The sequence below is a fragment of the Ochotona princeps genome, chromosome 4 (genome assembly GCF_030435755.1).
Source record: "Ochotona princeps isolate mOchPri1 chromosome 4, mOchPri1.hap1, whole genome shotgun sequence".
Classification (NCBI taxonomy): domain Eukaryota; kingdom Metazoa; phylum Chordata; class Mammalia; order Lagomorpha; family Ochotonidae; genus Ochotona; species Ochotona princeps.
The window spans coordinates 84782602-84798726 of record NC_080835.1 but is presented as its reverse complement, the minus strand read 5'-3'; the positions used below and the strand labels follow the sequence as shown (position 1 = coordinate 84798726).

Genomic DNA, 16125 nt, shown 5'->3' with positions numbered 1-16125 from the left:
CTTGTTTGATGAATGTCTGTCTCCCAGAAAAACCTGGGCTTCAAGAGCCTAGTGAGGCTTTCCCTTCACTGTTTCTTCTGCTTCAACTTAAGTTCCTGATAAAGGACAGGTGCTCAATTGATTTTTATGGGATAGATACATGGATTATATTTTTAGGCGGATGGCAACAATATGGATCAGGCAAATTGTCAAAGAGCTTGGAATGGTGCAGGTGTGGAGGATGCACCTGTGTAACCTGAGTGTGAATGTAGACTGGGCACTCTTTCTGTGTTCCATCTCAAGAACCGCACATCCATCCTCGTGGATTTGCTTCATTCAGCTTTGAGATCTTTTTTACTGCTACTCAGTGTCTCCTGTCCAGAATTCCTTTTCTTATACACACAAAGACCTTTACTACAACCATCTCTGCTAGCAATAAGAACAAAACATATAAAGTCCACTGAGAATACTTTTATTATAAACAACATGAACACCTCATAATATATATACAAATGTATACATTTGTTTACTTTGCCTATGTTTTTGCAAGATCTTGTAGCACAATAGTCCTTCCCTTGATGGTCATCCACGTACTTAGTAAGCTCCCCGTGTGTTTCCAAGTGTCAAACGTTGTGCAGAGTGCCGAATGATTAAACAAAACATGGAGAAGAAAGGCACAGCCCCACATCTCAGGAAGCCCACACTCCGGCAGAGAGATTCCTTTACTTTGGCTGTTTCTATTTTCATGTTTGTATTCTCATTTTATAAGACATATTTTATTTCTTACAAATATTTAGAAAATAGCCTATAATCCAAAATAAAATGAATAATTAAAATAACTAGATAAAATAGGGTTAACATACCACTCTTGTCTTAAATAATCAAAAGATTTATAAAAAAATGTTGCCATGACCTCAAGTTATTTTGTAATATTTTAACCATTGATTGTGTGACTTTTGGAACACCTGGAATATTTTAATAAAAACAGAGCATCATCTCTCTTTATCCTCTATAAATAAGCAAATAAATAATCGTCTTCTTTGACAGAAACTCTTGGGTCTTGGCCAAAAGTGAGTGTTACTCAGAATTCAAGCAACAAATCTGGTGCCCTGACCTTCAGACTTTGTCTCCTGCCTTCAGTGACTGTAATGAGTTCTTAGAGGAATGTGCTTCCTCTGAACACTTGCAGTGCAAGATCCAAGTGATCTCTTTGGAAATTTGTTTCTGATAGACATTCCTCTCATCTGTTTATCCAGGATGACAATATGCTCCTTCCAAATTCCACTTCCATATTATTCTTTCATTTTTTAGTAAAGATGATTAGATGAACGTGATTTGCCTACAGCTTTTCCTAAATGTCTCCATAAACATAACATAAAACATGCTAACCGTCACGGACAAATCCTGTGTCCTGTTTTGGCGTGGAAAATATTCTATAACATTGCTTCTGTATAGCACTGAAGATTCAGGTGATCCCTGGAGGTATTCAACTTGATCTCATCAAAACTTCTTCAGAGTGGAGCCTGCCACGGTACCATCATGGTACCATCACACAGTATGTCCAAAGTTAACTTAACTGAAGCTTGTTCACAGAACTAAGCTTTCCCTGATACCTTTCCTTCCTCCAACTCCAGATTTATTCAAGTATTAATGCCTCCAACACTCTTTAAGTAGCAGTTTTAACAAGAAGGTTAACACCACAGTAGAGAATTTGTTGACATAACTCGAACAATTCGCTTGCTCCAGATACTGTATTCAAACTGTATAGGTCCATTGAAAAAATAGATGTAACCTACAAGGAAAATATCACAAAGAAAATGTCAAAGTATGAAGGTAATTAGGCTTTTAGTCCATCTAATACTAAAAGTCAGTCTGTTAAAATACCTGTTAAAAGCATTGCAGCCTTTCTGTTTTTAAACACTACGAATGCTTTAGTAATTGGCTTATAGGTTTTTGTTTTTGTTTAGCAGAACGTTTGATATTTCCAGTCCTCCTGAATCATCACATAGGATAGTTTCACTATGAGTATACATTTTTATTTGAATTACTGATATTATTTATTAGTTAGGGATAATATCATTACTCATAATTAAAGCCAAAAATTATTATATGATTATGGCTATTGTGTCTTTAAACATAGATTGCTCCCCTTCACACACCCCCAGTTTGCTTTCCAGCACTATTCTTTGTATCTTAGCCTGCTTGGACTTTATTTAAAGTAATGTGTAAGGAGTAAAGTTCCTTACACATAAAATGAGCAATCATCTAGTAAAATTCACATCTGTTCTAAGCATGTTCTGTCTTGCTTGCTGACTAAGCTGTCGCCTAGGAGTGACTATTACCTTAACTGCTGTTCATGTATTAGCATCTCTAAGTACTGTACAAAATCTTTGGTATGTAAAAGTTTTAAGGAGCTACAAAAGCCCTTCTTTAAGGTTAATGCAATGTAACTGATTACCATTTTTCTCGTAGACAGCATCTACTTTATCACCAATTCCTGGGAATTCCTCTTCTATTAGTCTAGGGTAGTCTTGATCCATGGTATGATTAGTATCATCATAGCTATTTAAGAAGAAAAAGAAGCTTAAGCAGGTTGTATTCCTTTAAAATTACCTTCAAATACTACAGTGAGTATCATATTGCATTGCAAAGTTGACAAGAGGTTTAAAACTTCATGTCCACTTAAAAAGATCTAGTAGCATTTTAAATTACAAAACAATCCTAAGTGTAGAGCTGACTCTAAAGTCCTCTGTTAACCAACTTTTGTCCTTTCTAGGCACAAAAGATGCAGCTGCATGTCAATTAGGAGAAGGTTGCCAGAAAGAGAATCCAGTGAAAATAATAGAAAAGATGGTTTGAGGTACAACTGATGGCCAAGAAAGGAAAAATGAGTGAGAAGATGTATGAATATCTTTTCAAGGGAGCTCGAGATTTCTAAATATCTTTGATAGTGCTTGCAAGAACTGATATGGAACAAAAATAAATGGACTTGTGTGACATTTATAATAACTTAGTGAGATAATAACTTAGTGATGGATGCTTGAGATCCTGTTTGTCCTGATGATGTAGCGTGGGTCAGTAAACGTTTCTGTCATACCTCCAGACTTGGTTTCCAGAGAAGAAGAGAGTCTTGCCTGTATCTTCAAAATGAACAGCTGCACTTATCTTCTTAACCTCTTTTGGGAATCCCAGTTCAGATAATTTTTGGGGATAACCTTCCAGAATGTCATAACCATTAAGAGCCCAGAATTTTTTACCTAAAATAAAAGGGAAAAAAATGTTTTATTATCCAAGGGAATCTATTAGAAATCACATATGCAGACATGTATTTAAATAAATATTAGTTTAATACATTGAAATAAAATTGTTAATGTTTGTGGCCACCACATTCATGGAACTTATATTTTAATTAAAATATGGGATTTAAGCTCTTATTTCCCAAGTATAAATGTAGCCAGTCAAAATCATAATTGTTTTAATCTCTGATTGTTAAGTTTGAGCCTCTCCTTACAAATAAATATAAATTTAAAAAATTTCTAAATTTTGAAAAATCTTAAATTTTTACAAGTCAAAAGAATCATGGCATAAATAAATAGCCTAGTAAGAGCAGTAAGAAAGAAACTTCAAATTTTATGTGAGAAAGTAATTTCTATCTCTAAACTACACTTCACCTTAACACCAATTGTAACAGCTGACCACTGGAAACAGCTCAGTAGAATGATATGTAGTCATTTTAAAATATGGTCATGGGGGATGGTGTTGTGGCCCAGTGGATTATGCCACCATCCTCAATGCCAGAAGCTATTATATGGACACTAGTTGGAGCTCCAACTGCTCCATCTCCAGTCCAGCTCCCTGCAAATGCACCTGAGACAGCAATGGAAAAAGCAAGTTCCTGGTTCCCTGTACTCACATGGGAGACCCAGATGGAATTTCTGGCTTCTGGCTTTGGCCTGGCCCAGTTCTGGCCATCAGGACTGTTTGGGGAATAAAGCAAGGGAAGGAAGATCTCTCTCCTCTCTATCTCTCTCTCTCATTTTCTCTCTGCCTCTCTTTCTCTTTCTCTCCCTCTCTCTCTCTCTGCCTTCCTCTCTCTGTAACTCTACCTTCCAAATTAAATAGATCATTAAAGATAAAGTTAATGCAGACAACAGCAATCTGGAATTTTTTTTCCCATGATGTTATGTCAATGAAGCAAGGAGAATATAAAATGCATCAAAATTATGAAAATAAATGTGTAAAAATATATATCACACATGATAAATGGCTAGAAAGCAAAGTAAAAAAATTATGTCAACTGGCTTTTCCCAAGGTGGAATTATAGATTTTTTTCACTTTTTAAAAATATACATTGTTATGATGCTTTCTGTGCAAATAATATTTATGAGCAACTAAGAGAAAAATCTGACATGATTGATGTGTAACAGAGTGGATACAATAAGCAGTAATTTAGACCTTTAACGTATCAAATTTGGGGATGAGGTTAGCATTATGGCATAGCAAGTTAAGCCACTTCCTGTGATGCTGGCATTCCACATGGGCACCAAATCGTGTCCTCGTTACTCTATTTACAATCTAGCTACTTGTCAGTGTGCCTAGGAAGGCAAGACAAGGTGAGCCAATAGCTTGGGTCCCCTGCCACCCATGTAGGTGATATGGAAGAAGCTTCTGTGTTCTGCTCCATTGTGGTGAGCAAAGGAGTGAACCAAATAAAAGATCTCCCTCTCTTTCTCTCACTCTCTATCTCTCTTGTCCTCTCTTTCTCTTTCTCTTTCTCTCTCTTGTCTACCTCTGTCTCTCTAACCCTTCCCTTCAAACAAATAAATAAATTTGAGTCTAAAAATGGGGGACATTAGGTAGATGGTTTCAGATGTTTTCTAATTTCCATTTGTTATACTTAGTTTTTAATTTTGGAATATTTAGGTAATGATCATTTTACTAAGTCTCTGTTAATGTCAAGTTATCCTTGCCGACTACCCTTCCCATCTAGGAGGCCTCCCCTGTGGAACACTTACCCCGAAAGATGAAGATGAGGTCCCGGGAAGGGTGCTCATAGGCAGCATCAATGCGGTTGGGAAGCTCTGGCCAAAACGACTTTGTTAAAAATAGCTCTGCATCCACCTGCTGAGGATGCAGGCGCCAGAAGAACCTAATATAAAAGTAAAAATGCAATGCTCCCTGTCATGTTTTATGTGCAATGTCTCTGTCCTACTAGAATCTTCCCTCCACGTCAGTACATATGAGCACATGCAACCTGTGACGGGGCAAAAAATCCATTTCCAGTTACAGATTGTGGCTTTTTGAACTCTAGTTCCAGGTGTTTAAGACCACAGTTCTAGAGAGCCTTTCTGAAGGCTCTGAGTCGTTTCTGGTTTGGGATCCTGGTTTGTTCAGTTTTACATATTATACAAGTGTCAAGCATATGCGTGATCACTGAATCGGGCTCCAGAGTGGAAATTTAAGTTACACAAATTATACCTTCCTTGATTTTATGGCTTGAGCAAAAAGATGCAAGGAAAAAATACCTAGAATTAGAGCTCTAGGAGGGAAAGCTATCATTCCAAAGACAAAGGAGAAAGTAGTTACTGGGTAAATTTTTTAAAATGTACATAAGTTGAAAATTAATATTTAAATTTTAGGTTATAAATCATTCCCTCTCAAGTTGCAACATACCCAACTGGAACTCAAAGTGTTTTTATCACCCTTAATTTTACTTTCTTCAATTTTTTTTTAATTTTATTTTTTTATACAGGTCCATAGGTCCAGGGATTTCCTCTCTTCCCCTTCATAGTCTCCCACCCTCTACTGATTTTCCTTATATTATTATAATAGTATAGTCCTTCAAAAACTGTCCTAAGTCCATCAATCTGCTGTTTAAGTGTATCCTGACATTGTAGATATAGATAATTGCTTTTCATGTCCAAAAAAAAAAATCCATGAAACATTCTGAGTAACAATTTATGTATACAGCTGTTAACTTTCAGTACTTGTCTGTTTTTAAAATAAGTAGTATTTCTTAGTTGTCAACAGAAGAAAGATTATAAACCACAAAGATGTGAAAAGAAGCACTCATCTGGATTATCCAGGAAAAAGTTAAATGTTTGTCCACAGTAATTTATTTGATCCCAAATATTGTAAGCAAGCAAACTGCCTAAAGGTCCATGATTTCTCACTGTTATGGCTCTTTAGACACTTGTGTGGAGGTTTGGCACTGAGCAGATACAGCTTCACAAGTACTTGACACATGCGAATTCTGTGAAAGGATTAAGGAGTACCTGTCTTTGAAGATCATTGTTTCTCCTCTGAGACTGGTGATGGCATCAAGGGATAAGGCGGGGTCACATCTGTCAGGTGTTTTAGGATGTTTAGGGTTGGGATCTTCATCCCCTGGACCTGTAATCATGAAATGAAGTTTGGAAATTACTTAAGGTGACCTTTTTGATGATCCCTGTCACAGCACAAAAGACTGATCCTGCTACTGGAAAACTGGACAGGCAGTTAATCCTGAACTCCTACCTAATGGCGTACATGAACCCTTTGGTATCCTGTAATCCAACTTCCTTCTTCCAGGGTGAGCAAAGCCTTGTAGGGGGACTTCCCTCTGCTCCCATCCCCTTAAGATCCCTTAAGATTCCTGACCTTCAGACTGATTGTTTGAGGGTGATGACAACCAAAAGGCTCTATGACAGATGTCACACAACCGATTGGCACATGGCTGCTGAGAAGCACAGTCCTGTTACAGCCACTTCTGGTGGCACATCGTCCCTGTGGAAACCATCACCTAGGCTCTTCTCTTGCCTGTTTGGCCATCTGTCCTTACCAGATGTTGCTTCACCAGTAAGCCACAGTACAGCTGATCTCAGTGACCAGCCAGGATACTGGCAACTCTGATGTAACTTGCCACCTGTTTGTAACTTTTCCACGAGCTCACAAGGGTGCATATGTGTGCATGTCAAAAAGCTACTGCTTTCTTGTTAAGAGGTTCATAATAGTTCTACCCAAAATTGTAGTGTTGCTAGCCAACCCTCCACCTGCAGCACCAGCATCACATATAGATGCCAGTTTAAGTCCTGGCTGCTCCACTTATGAACCATCTATCTGTCAATGAATTGGGAAGGCAGTGGAGAATGGCTCAACTTTGATCCCCTGCACCCATGTGGGAGACCTGGAAAAAGCCCCTGGATCCTAGCTTTAGATCAGCTCAGCTCCAGCCATTGTGGCCATGTGAACCAGTGGATGGAAGATCTCTCTCTCTCTTCTCTGTAACCCTGCTTTCCCAATCAAAATAAGTCATCTTTGAAGAGAAATGCAAAATAAAATCCCCTATGCAATCCTCAGTTACATGCCCTCACATTGACTGATGAAGCGGGTTCTAAATCCAGAAGGAGCTGTACTGGAGCTGGGTGGCATGAGCATGACTTCGGAGCTATTTGCTGCAGAAGTGTTGACACGGATGACTGCACTGTCATTACCTCTACTCATGGCAGGTGCTCCATAAGCCGAAGTTTGTATGGAGGTTTAATTATTTTGTAAATATTATTGAAACTTTAGAAAAAAAAAGAGGAAGAATTCTTTACACTATCACTGAAGATGCCATTTAAAATTTGTCACAGACCACATGAGCGGTTTAGTTGGGCCAATTTTGGAGTGGTTGAAAACACATCCAGACATTATAAAAGTTGGTAAGATCTCTTTCTCTATTAACTGCATTGATGCACAATTTTGTTCAATCTCCATAAGTCCTTGTTTTTCCATTGGTTAAATGAGAAAAAAAATATTTTCCTCTCTTATGTTTGGGGCATTTTAAGGGTATCAAATGCACCTTGCAATATATAAAATACAAATACAAGTTACAATATTCTGCAAAAACCTTAAGTATTGGGACATATTCTAATTGGTCAAATAGCTTGATTTGGAGATAAAAATGGATTTTTTTTTCCCTGAGGTTTATATCAGGAAACCAGGACAGCTATATTGATAGTGGTAAATTCAGTGCTAATTTAGAAAATAAGCAGTTGTGTCAATTTTGCTGATGTGGTTGCTTATATAAGGAGTGTTCAAAAAGTTTACAAAATGCATAATGTGAAACAAATATGCAATGGGTATTGCAATTTTCACACCAAAACCAACATCTTTGAAAAAAACCATTTTCCATGAACATTCTGAAGTTTGCCTATATTCTGCCTTTCTAACTGATGCACTAAGAGTTACCATAAAGAGACTGGATTCCTTGCACATCATCATCAGGAAGCATAAAGTGGCTTTTGCCGGTGTAGGTGTAGATGGGAAACATGAGTGCTCCTGGGTCCTTGGAGTGGTCCAGACCTAAGGAATGCCCAAACTCATGGGCAGCAACAAGAAACAAGTTGTAGCCTGTAAGAAGACAAAGAAATGATGAGAAAACTAGGCATATTTCTATTTTTCATCTGTCTGGTATGCTGCTTTCCTTACTGTTTTTTCACTCTTTCATTATCTTGCTTTTTAAAATTAATTGCGATTGCCTGAAGGAAGATGCAAAGTAGTACTTTGATCCTTCTAGATAGTATTGTGTTCTCTTTGAATATATCTGCTTACATAATTGGAATGTCAACAGGTTGCTTTTGTATGATTAGCAACCAATAAGGATTTTACTGAGAGACACTAGAAATCTTGATTTACTAGAGCCAGTGTGGCGGCATGACATGCTGATCCTCTGCCTGTGGTGTCATCATTCCATATGGGGGCCAGTTGGTATCCTAGCTGCTTTAGTTCCAATCTAGCTCTCTGCTTATAGCCTAGGGAAGCAGCGGAGGATGGACCAAGTCCTTGGGCCCCTGCACTCTTGTGGGAGACCTAGAAGCAGCTTCTGGCTCCTGGTTTCAGACTGGCTCAGCTCTAACCATTTCAACCTTTTGAGGAGTGAAGCAGCAAAAGATTCTCTCTCTGTCTCTTCCTATCTCAATGTAACTATGACTTTCAAGTAAAATAAATTGTTTAAAAAAATCCTGATTTGATCCACTCTTTCAATTTTTGGGTCGAGCAAGCAAAGTGAAAGAGATAATGTTAATGAAAAGGGTGGGAACCATATAGTTTACCTTGTCTCTGATATAAAACTCAGAACAGAAATATTTAAGTTGTCACTTTTCCCTCCAAAGACAAATACAGATATTATAGCGGGGGCATTGATCATTTAAGGCTCAGTTTTGTTTTTTGGAGAAAGAGATAGTTTTTTATTTAAATGGATCACAAAACAACAGTCTCTAGAGACTACATCTAGTTGGTATAACTAAAAATCTACATGATTTCAGAGTTAAGCCCTAGTTCACACAGTGACCCCAAAATTAACATTCTCATTTTCAGCCTAGAAGATACAACTAACTGAATTCATCCAACATTCAGTATCATTTGATTCTTACAAATATGAAGTACTTTAAAAAGTTTATGGAAGATGGGCCTGGCGGCGTGGTCTAGCGGCTAAAGTCCTCGCCTTGAACGCCCCGGGATCCCATATGGGCGCCGGTTCTAATCCCGGCAGCTCCACTTCCCATCCAGCTCCCTGCTTGTGGCCTGGGAAAGCAGTTGAGGACGGCCCAATGCATTGGGACACTGCACCCACGTGGGAGACCCGGAAGAGGTTCCAGGTTCCCGGCTTCGGACTGGCGCGCATCGGCCCGTTGCGGCTCACTTGGGGAGTGAATCATCGGACGGAAGATCTTCCTCTCTGTCTCTCCTCCTCTGTGTATATCTGGCTGTAATAAAATGAATAAATCTTTGAAAAAAAAAAAAAGTTTATGGAAGATGAATTAAAGGACAAGTTTACTGAGGCTGGCATTGTGGCATAGTGTGTGTAAAAACCTGGTTGCAGGGCCAATATCCCCTATAGGCAAGTTGCAGTCTTGGATGCTACAAGTCTGACTCATCTCGGTGATAATGCACCTGAGAAAGCAGCAGAAAATGGCTACACCCACATAGAAATGAAGTCCCTGGTTCCTGGCTTCAGCTGGTTCAGCCCCAGCCATTGTGGCCCTTTAGGGAGTGAATCAGCAAATGGAAGCTCTCTCTCTTTACAGCCCTGACCTTCAGATAAGTAAATCTTTAAAAAAAAAATAAGCTTCTTTTGGTGCAAAAACAATTTTGAAATCTATGGACAGTTTATAAAATTCATAAATTTTCCAATGAACTTCTGGAAGACCCAACTATGCCTGAATTAAAACAAAAATCTCACCAAAGTATCCTTTAATTCTATTTTCCATGAACTTTTAGAAATTCCCCTGTACAATTTTTAGGTTTTCTGTTTCGTGCTATTTGGAGGACATTCTCTTCATTTTGTAGAATGAATAAAATGAGTGACACAAAGGAGACCGAAACAACTAATTCATTTAATGGAGATCAGAACATTGACTGAATTTAAGCCTTAATATTTCTCCCAAGGGAAAACTGATTCAATTCATTTATGACCCTTAGGTTCAGGCCTAATTGTCCTTAAACAAAAACATAGTTATAACCAACTATCCTTTTTTTAGTATGCCAAAAAGTAATCCTCAGTAACAATATATTGGATAACAAACAAGACAATTTACTCCAAAGTTAACTGGTATTCGTTAAGCCACAATAGTCAATCAAGTGCATTTTAAAAACTTTCCATGCTTACAATTGATTTACAGAAATATCATTTGTAGAGACTAACAAGCTAAACTTCATTTTCTTAAAAATATAACCAAAAACCAAATAAAATGCACTTGCTTACATCTGAACTTCAAACCGTTGTATTCATTGTTGGGTCTCATCTAATGATGCATACATTATCTCACTGTCACCAATATTACCTTTGGAACTACTTGTCCAGGTCTCATCATCATCAAAATGGGCATCTCCCCCATAGTTTGGTCCAGGAGGAAAAGCGTGAGCCAGAAGGCCAGAGGGTCCATCAAATGGGTAAAAGTCACCATGATCTACACACAAAAGCAAAGGTTAGGAAGCTAAATAAACCAGAGTGGCACCTGCCACAATGTGCTTTGTTGCATTTTCATTGAATATTGGAAAAAGTAATAAATGGCTGAGAAAATGAAAAACACAAAGAAATGATTAAAGTTCAAAAACGATTTTGCACCATTACCTTTAGTTCCAAAAGATATCATGATGTCAGCAGTGCCATCATGAATTCTGGTAAAATTTAGAGGTGTCACGTCAGACCAAACTTTGAAAGCTTTTTTGAAGGCCTTTTCAACTTCAGAATGACTCAGATCAGGGGTGTAATTCACAATCCTATTCAACAGAGAAAATTTCAATAGAATTTTCTGGAATTTTTAATTTTAAATATTCAGATACTTAAAATACCTGTTTTGCCTGTTTATTTTTAATTATATGGTTAGTGGCTCAAATTAATGGAACATTCTGGGAAGTTCTGTAGACTGAACTCCCACCAAAAAGCAATGTTGGTTTAACATCACAATAACTGATAATATAAGACATTTTCAGTCACAGTACTAACATTACTCTTTGCATCAACTTAACTTCCAATTAAATATTTAACATATCTGATGTTGGACACTGAATTTTTTAAGAAAAAAAATGTTTAGTAAAAAGTAATACTATATGTGATTTACCTGTAGGTTAAATTTGTTTTGGACCATTTGAGCGTTCGTGGGAATACATTGTATTCCCCCACATCAGGAACCCCACATCTCGGTTGCTTCATGATAGCTAAGGTATTATCATCGAGTTTGCCGGTCACTTCCAAGCCAAAAAAAGACTGCATTTCTCGGAGCCTGTTAGCCATGGAGCCGGCTGCATTCTTCCTCAGGATTCCCGCAGGATTCAAAGGATGGTAGTATGATTTCAGGTAATTCTGGAAAAGAGAGCAAGATGACCTGCTTTTAAAAAACAGGTGATTTATGAAATGTGCAGTACTGTGTGCAGGACTGAAAAGCAAGATACTCTACCTCTGCCAGCTGGAAGTCTTCCTCAGACAAATCATCATCCACGTTACCATTGAGAAGAGGCATGGACCAGCACGGAGTCCAGCCCAGGAGGAGGAAGGCAGCCAGGACACCTGGGTGCATCTTGACTGTCTGAACCTGAAGATGCTGCTTTTTCGCCAGACAAGTGCCCTTACTTTTATAGCCCTGGCATGTGAGTCATCAGTTGATGGGTTTCAACTTCCTGTTCAATTCAAGGTAAACACGCTTACTGGGCAACTTTTCTTTGCCCTCCCAAGTGTGGTTTGTGGTTTGAGGGAATAATAAAATGCAGGCATCTCTTGTTTCAATAGGGTCTCAAAACCCATCTGGCAAAATAAACAAACTCAGCATAATTATGGGTACTGTGGGAAGATGCATACAGTCTTTTTCACTTCACTTTGCAAAAATGTCTGTTTCCCTCCTCTAGGAAAGCAACCACTTTTACTTTTCCTGGCAATCATGGCATGTGTTCCCCTCAAGAGAGATGAACCTGCTTCCAGAGTGTTTATAGCCCAGTGAGTTCACAGAGCAGCTGCAGGGTGAAATCTTGTACTCACCTGCTTGCCAGATTGAGATCAGCATCAAGCTGGATGTTGCACAGGCTCTGCAGCACATTCAGGGGATTGGAATGCTGTGGATGGGGTTTAAGGGCACTTGCAGGACCTCCCATGACTGTGGAGTGCCACATCAGTTCCAGGTAGAAAGAATCATACTGCGATACAGAACTATAATGTTTGGTACATATTGAAGGATTATTCCGTATTAACTTTGAAATGCATTGTCTCATTTAATCCTTGCAACACCCTATAGAGGTACTATTTTTGCTTTTCTACATATGAATAATTTGAGACAAAAACAAAAATTACTTAAGGATATTACAGTTTAATGATACTGCAAAGATCTGAACCCTGGTCTGCTGATTTAAGACTCCATGTTGTTGATTTCAATCCGATGTAGGCTCTATTTGGAACATTCTTAATTAATCTCTTTAAATCTGAGTTTCTTGGCTACCATACCTCCAGGAATGTCCAAAGAAAAACAGGGCTGTGGGTAAGTATATGCCCAATTTCCCATTTTTACTTTCAATTTTGAGTACTAGAAAGCACCACTGCCCAGAAACTCAGAGAAATAGCCCATGGGGGCTTCCACACTGCTATTCCCTGCAACATTTGGCTCCATGAAATAAAAATACCACCTGTGAACACCTGCAGATGTAAACAGATGAAGCAATATAGGCCAAAGTCCTCAGAGTTATTGGAATCTCAAAAGAATTATTGAAAATTCAAGTTAGGTGTTTAGAGTCAAGAAGAAAATAAATCTCAGGTCAAGAGCATATTAGCAAAGAGAAACAGCATGAATAAAGATATGAAGTGTGCAAAGAAGGGACATCTAAACCGTCTATGAAAGATGTATGTTCTAGAGTTCCCAGACAATAGTAAAAGCCGAATAATCAGTTGAATGAAGTTTATTATGCTTTTACCCAAAATAAAGCTAAATAAACATTAGAATAGATTGTTTCCAATGAGTTAAGGATTAGATTTGGGCTTAATAGGACATGGACAAAAATAATATATTGATATTTCTTTTATGTATAATATTTCATTTTGGGACTAAAGGAAAATAATCCAAAAATGTTCATAGCCTCATAAGCAATTAGACATTATTTCATTTAGAGCCCGGCACGGTGGCCTAGTAGTTAAAGTCCTTGCATTTGTATGGGCACCAGTTCTAATCCCGGTGGCCCCGCTTCTCATCCAGCTCCCTTTTTGTGGCCTGGGAAAGCAGTAGAGCATGACCCAAAGCCTTGGAACGCTGCACCCGCATGGGAGACCTGCAAGAGGCTCCAGGCTCTGGGCTCTCAGATTGGCTCAGCTTCAGCTGTTGTACCTGCTTTGGGAGTTAATTCTGTATATCTGCCTTTCCAATAAAAACAAATAAATCTTAAAAAAAAGGAAATTATTGCATTTGGAAAGTCATTGCTTCCAACCAACGATTTTTATAATCTTTTAAAGTTTTACTATGTAAAATATAAGACATTCTCAGGAAGGTCTTTGGTTTTCTTTTTCAGTTTTTCAGCAACACATTGGTTAGTCATTAGCATGTTATTTAACTGCATGTTGTGAATTTTCTATTTTTCTCTCCATGTTGTTGATTTTGTTTTATGGCTTTTCATTCAAAAGGATGTATAATAACTGTGTAGTAGAGACTATCACACAGATATGAAGATATAATGCAGTGTGCACCTCTACTTCAAAATCAAAGATAGGATGCTGGATTCTCTGCCATTATCTATGCCTACAATGTCAGAATACATTTAAATAGCAGAATGATGGACTTATGACTGATTGTGAAGGACTATTCTATTGTAATGACATGGGGGAAATTAGTGGGGAGGCAGGGATTTGGGGAGGGAGTAAGGGAAATCCCGTAGCCTATGGAACTATATCATGCAATAATAAAAATAATTAACTTATTAATTAAAAGTAAATGACATTTTGATGCTTTAAGGTGGGAAAAATATATGGGCTTACTATCCTCATAGATTTTTTTTCATATATTTGTATAAATATGGCCATTTTAACTATGTATTTTCAAGATTTATTTTTCTATTAGGCAAGTTACAGAGAGGGAGAGACAGAGAGAAAAACCTTGCAACTCCCTGCTTACTCCCCAAATATCTGAAATGACCAGTAGGCCCAGTCTGAATCCTCCTTTCAGATCCCCCAAGTAAGTGCAGGTACCCAAGCAATTGAACCATCCTCTGTTGCTTTCCCAGGTGCATCGACAGGAAGCCGGCTCTACCTGCTATGCCACAGCATAACCCCCTAGCAATTGTTTTTAATAGAAGCCTTTTCAGTTAATTATCAGGTCAATAAATGTTGAGTGTCAGCCATGCAGGATCCCATGTCAGTCACCATGGAAATGAAATGAAGAGTTAGAAAAAAGCATTTTCCTAGGATCTGTACCATATTACCTCTCCCAATTTAGCACTTCGAATGTAAAATGAAAATAAAGACCACTTTTATCAATGTCAAAAATAATGTTTGATCCTTCTTTCATTCTGTTTAATAATATAAGAAGCATATACAGATATAACACAGGTTAATGAGAACATGCTAGAACATATTTTGTATTTTTTGGTAGAGGTAAATAAATATTCTCAAGAGATTAAGATAGACATTAATTCTTTTTTATAATTTATTTTTTATTAATTACATTGCAATATGTGGCACATTTTTATATGCACTGGGACTCCCCCCACCCCTCTATAAAATAGACATTAATTCCTTAAGAAAATAATCAGACATCTTACTCATCAGATGTGGTTCATAGAGAAGTGATTTTAGACAACTAACAGGATATGTCATCAGAGTGTAAAGTGTTGGCAAGCTGCCTGTCAACACAGGTCGTTATCTCAGGTTGTTAATTGTTTCAGAGGAAAGCTGGGCCTTCTGGCTACTACTCGTGAAATAGATTGTGGTTTCAAATGCTGCCTTGTGTATAGAGCAGAGCGGCTGTTGGTACTTCAAAATGGTCCTAACAAGTCAATGAAATCACTGGGAAATTTGAAAACCATAAAATGAGCAAACACGACTGTTTGGACTAAATTAGGCATAGGTATTTACTGCTGATTCAGACATAAGCAATGCGGGGCTTTTTCAAATATATGCCATCATCCCTTTCTAATCTCGAAACATCACGCAAGAGATAACCAAAAATGTCCATGAATAGTCACTTAGTAAGGAAAGGGTAGTCCCAGATTAACAATAATATGAATAATAAGCCACTTGAGGTTTATTAAAATTATGAAAGCCTTTATCTATAGACTATTAAGGCATATAGTTAATACATTGTGGACACTAATTGTTGATGTTGACAATTATCTGTATTTTCTAAAAGGTAAGAGATTTTACTGCAATTGCACGAAATGAAATTCTTGTAACCAACCTTTTAATGGATGGTATGTTGCAGTTTCTGATTCTTTTTTTGCCAGTAACACCATGGAGTGGGCTTACAATATTTCAAAAGGGAAAGCTAACCTCAAATTTGAACACTTGGGCCCGGCGGCGTGGCCTAGCGGCTAAAGTCCTCGCCTTGAAGGCACCGGGATCCCATATGGGCGCCGGTTCTAATCCCGGCAGCTCCACTTCCCATCCAGCTCCCTGCTTGTGGCCTGGGAAAGCAGTTGAGGACGGCCTAGGATCCT

At 38.1% G+C, this 16125-nt stretch overlaps 1 protein-coding gene across 1 annotated transcript; it reads right to left on the bottom strand.

The window, feature by feature from the left end:
* Positions 1–494: 494 nt before the first annotated feature.
* On the bottom strand, positions 495–12028 carry MMP13 (matrix metallopeptidase 13). Its single transcript, XM_004585018.2, has 10 exons — positions 11901–12028; positions 11565–11806; positions 11075–11223; positions 10785–10910; positions 8191–8352; positions 6255–6372; positions 4995–5128; positions 3077–3236; positions 2438–2541; positions 495–1771 (listed from the first exon to the last, which is right to left on the bottom strand). The coding sequence occupies exons 1-10, from the start codon at positions 12018–12020 to the stop codon at positions 1671–1673; spliced, it is 1416 nt and encodes a 471-aa protein (XP_004585075.2). The 5' UTR covers positions 12021–12028; the 3' UTR covers positions 495–1670.
* Between the last annotated feature and the right edge of the window lie 4097 nt (positions 12029–16125).